The sequence below is a fragment of the Borostomias antarcticus genome (assembly GCF_949987555.1).
Source record: "Borostomias antarcticus genome assembly, contig: scaffold_116, whole genome shotgun sequence".
NCBI lineage: Eukaryota > Metazoa > Chordata > Actinopteri > Stomiiformes > Stomiidae > Borostomias > Borostomias antarcticus.
In genome coordinates, this window is record NW_028175885.1 from 199,896 (window position 1) to 202,395 (window position 2,500).

The 2,500-nt window shown below is 57.0% G+C and overlaps 2 protein-coding genes across 2 annotated transcripts in view; both read right to left on the reverse strand.

Moving 5' to 3' along the window:
• Positions 1-85, reverse strand: part of ctc1 (CTS telomere maintenance complex component 1) — a gene marked incomplete at its 5' end in the record, with an annotated part of 5,453 nt that extends 5,368 nt beyond the window's left edge. The window contains one exon of the mRNA XM_084462972.1: positions 33-85. Coding sequence (XP_084319098.1) covers positions 33-85 — 53 coding nt within the window. The remainder of the gene's footprint in view (positions 1-32) is intronic.
• A 1,795-nt stretch (positions 86-1,880) lies between these two features.
• LOC311329068 (stress-associated endoplasmic reticulum protein 1) overlaps positions 1,881-2,500 on the reverse strand; it is a 3,286-nt gene continuing 2,666 nt past the window's right edge. Inside the window, exon 3 of the mRNA XM_084462952.1 lies at positions 1,881-2,500. This exon is cut by the window's right edge and continues 387 nt beyond it. The gene's annotated coding sequence lies outside the window, so the exon portion shown is untranslated.

Below are 2,500 nucleotides of genomic sequence, written 5' to 3' on the forward strand. Positions count from 1 at the left end.
GGAGGCAGCGGTCCATCAGGGCCCAGACTCACCATAGAAACAGCTTGTTCCCCACGGCCGCCAGCCTCATCAACAAGGCCCACATCCCCCCTGACCCTCCGGCCTCTGAGGCCCACATCCCCCCTGACCCTCCGGACTCTGAGGCCCACATCCTCCCTGACCCTCCGGACTCTGAGGCCCACATCCTCCCTGACCCTCCGGCCTCTGAGGCCCACATCCCCCCTGACCCTCCGGACTCTGAGGCCCACATCCCCCCTGACCCTCCGGCCTCTGAGGCCCACATCCCCTCTGACCCCTCCCTGACCCTCGGGACTCTGAGGCCACATCCCCCCTGACCCTCCGGACTCTGAGGCCCACATCCCCCCTGGTCCTCCGGACTCTGAGGCTCACATCCCCCCTGACCCCCCCCTGACCCTCCGGACTCTGAGGCCCACATCCCCCCTGACCCTCCGGACTCTGAGGCCCACATCCCCCCTGACCCCCCCCTGACCCTCCGGCCTCTGAGGCCCACATCCCCCCTGACCCCTCCCTGACCCCTCCCTACCTGCACATGAGCACTGATTGGACATTCCCTCATTAGGAAGTGCTCCTGAATCACTTTACCAGCCATATGAGAGCAGCAGAGGCCCAGGAGTGACATGTAGGAAGGATCAGTCAGTAGTAGTTTACAGACTAGCCTAGCCTAGCCTAGCCTAGCCTCATGACCCACCAGGCAGACTAGCCTCTCACGACCCACCAGGCAGACTAGCCTCATGACCCACCAGGCAGACTAGCCTCTCATGACCCACCAGGCAGACTAGCCTCTCATGACCCACCAGGCAGACTAGCCTCTCATGACCCACCAGGCAGACTAGCCTAGCCTCATGACCCACCAGGCAGACTAGCCTAGCCTAGCCTCTCACGACCCACCAGGCAGACTAGCCTAGCCTCTCATGACCCACCAGGCAGACTAGCCTCTCATGACCCACCAGGCAGACTAGCCTCTCATGACCCACCAGGCAGACTAGCCTCTCATGACCCACCAGGCAGACTAGCCTCTCATGACCCACCAGGCAGACTAGCCTCCTCATGACCCACCAGGCAGACTAGCCTAGCCTAGCCTCTCATGACCCACCAGGCAGACTAGCCTAGCCTCATGACCCACCAGGCAGACTAGCCTAGCCTAGCCTAGCCTCTCATGACCCACCAGGCAGACTAGCCTCTCATGACCCACCAGGCAGCGTTCCAGAGATGGCTGAGGAAGCCTCACTTCTACACAGTAAAACCCGGAAAGCCATTTTTACTTCAGTCCATATTCCAGATTTGAAGTTTCCAGGTTTTACTCAGTTGGCCAGCTTTGTGAAATACCTCCAAGTAGAGTTGTGTAGCAAAACAGTAGTTTCTAGTAGTAATGGAGCAGTTTTGCTACTTGTTACATCAGTCACACTAGTTTGCTACACATACAATAGCAATGAAGTAGTGGAACCAGTAGGTTGTGTGTAGATATTGCATAGTAGCGATGAGTAGTGATTCAGTAGTACTTTTTAATGAGGGTAGGATCACACTGCACATAAACACAACACACACATATTGTATATGAACACAACGCACATTCTTTTATTTGCCCTTTGCTTCCTGCTCTACATCCTGTCTCATCTGGCTCAGCACCCGGTCAGTTACGCACCAACTGACCAGAACACATTCTAGTGTGTGAAAACCTACCTGACTTAATAAAACCTGATTCTGATTCTTTCACTGCCTCATGAGGAGCACACAAACAGGGTGAAATGTCGCCCCCTGGTGGGTGAAGGCGGGTACTGTCACTCCACAGCTTCCTGCTGCAGAACATTACATAATAAGACACAGAGAATAGTGGCTTTTTAGAGAAAATATGTGTTTTTATTGGTATAAAACCCTTGCATATCCTGGGCGGGGTGGAGGCTCTGCGCTGTGGCTGCGCCGCCTCCCTCTGACAGCCGGGCTCCCTCTGCACCGCCTCCCTCTGACAGCCGGGGGGGGGGGCGCCGGGCGGGGCAGAGACCAGACACGCACAGCGCCCGGGCGGGGCAGAGACCAGACACGCACAGCGCCCGGGCGCCGACGGGCCGACTCCACACCCGCCAGGCCAGACGGCACCAGAGAGCTGATCAGAACAGGACCAGGCGCCGGCCCAGACAGCAGTGAGGCAGGCGGCCTCACCGGACACGTGCAGATAACGGAAGGGGCGGGGGGGCATGCTCGAGGTATCAAAACAAACGACCGAAAACAGTGGTGGTTTAGTAGCAAGGTAGGAGAAGTGGGCGGAGCTAGGGGGTCAGGGGAACAGGAAGAGAAGCGGGACAGGAAGGATAAGTTAAGACCAAAGAACTTTCATCATCATCCATGTTAAAAAGACGAAACTGCCCTTATAAAACAATTCACACTAGGACAGTCACACAGCACGGAGCGCAGAGGGAGAGAGAGACAGACAGGGAGAAGGAGGGAGAGAGAGACAGACAGGGAGATGGAGGGAGAGAGAGAC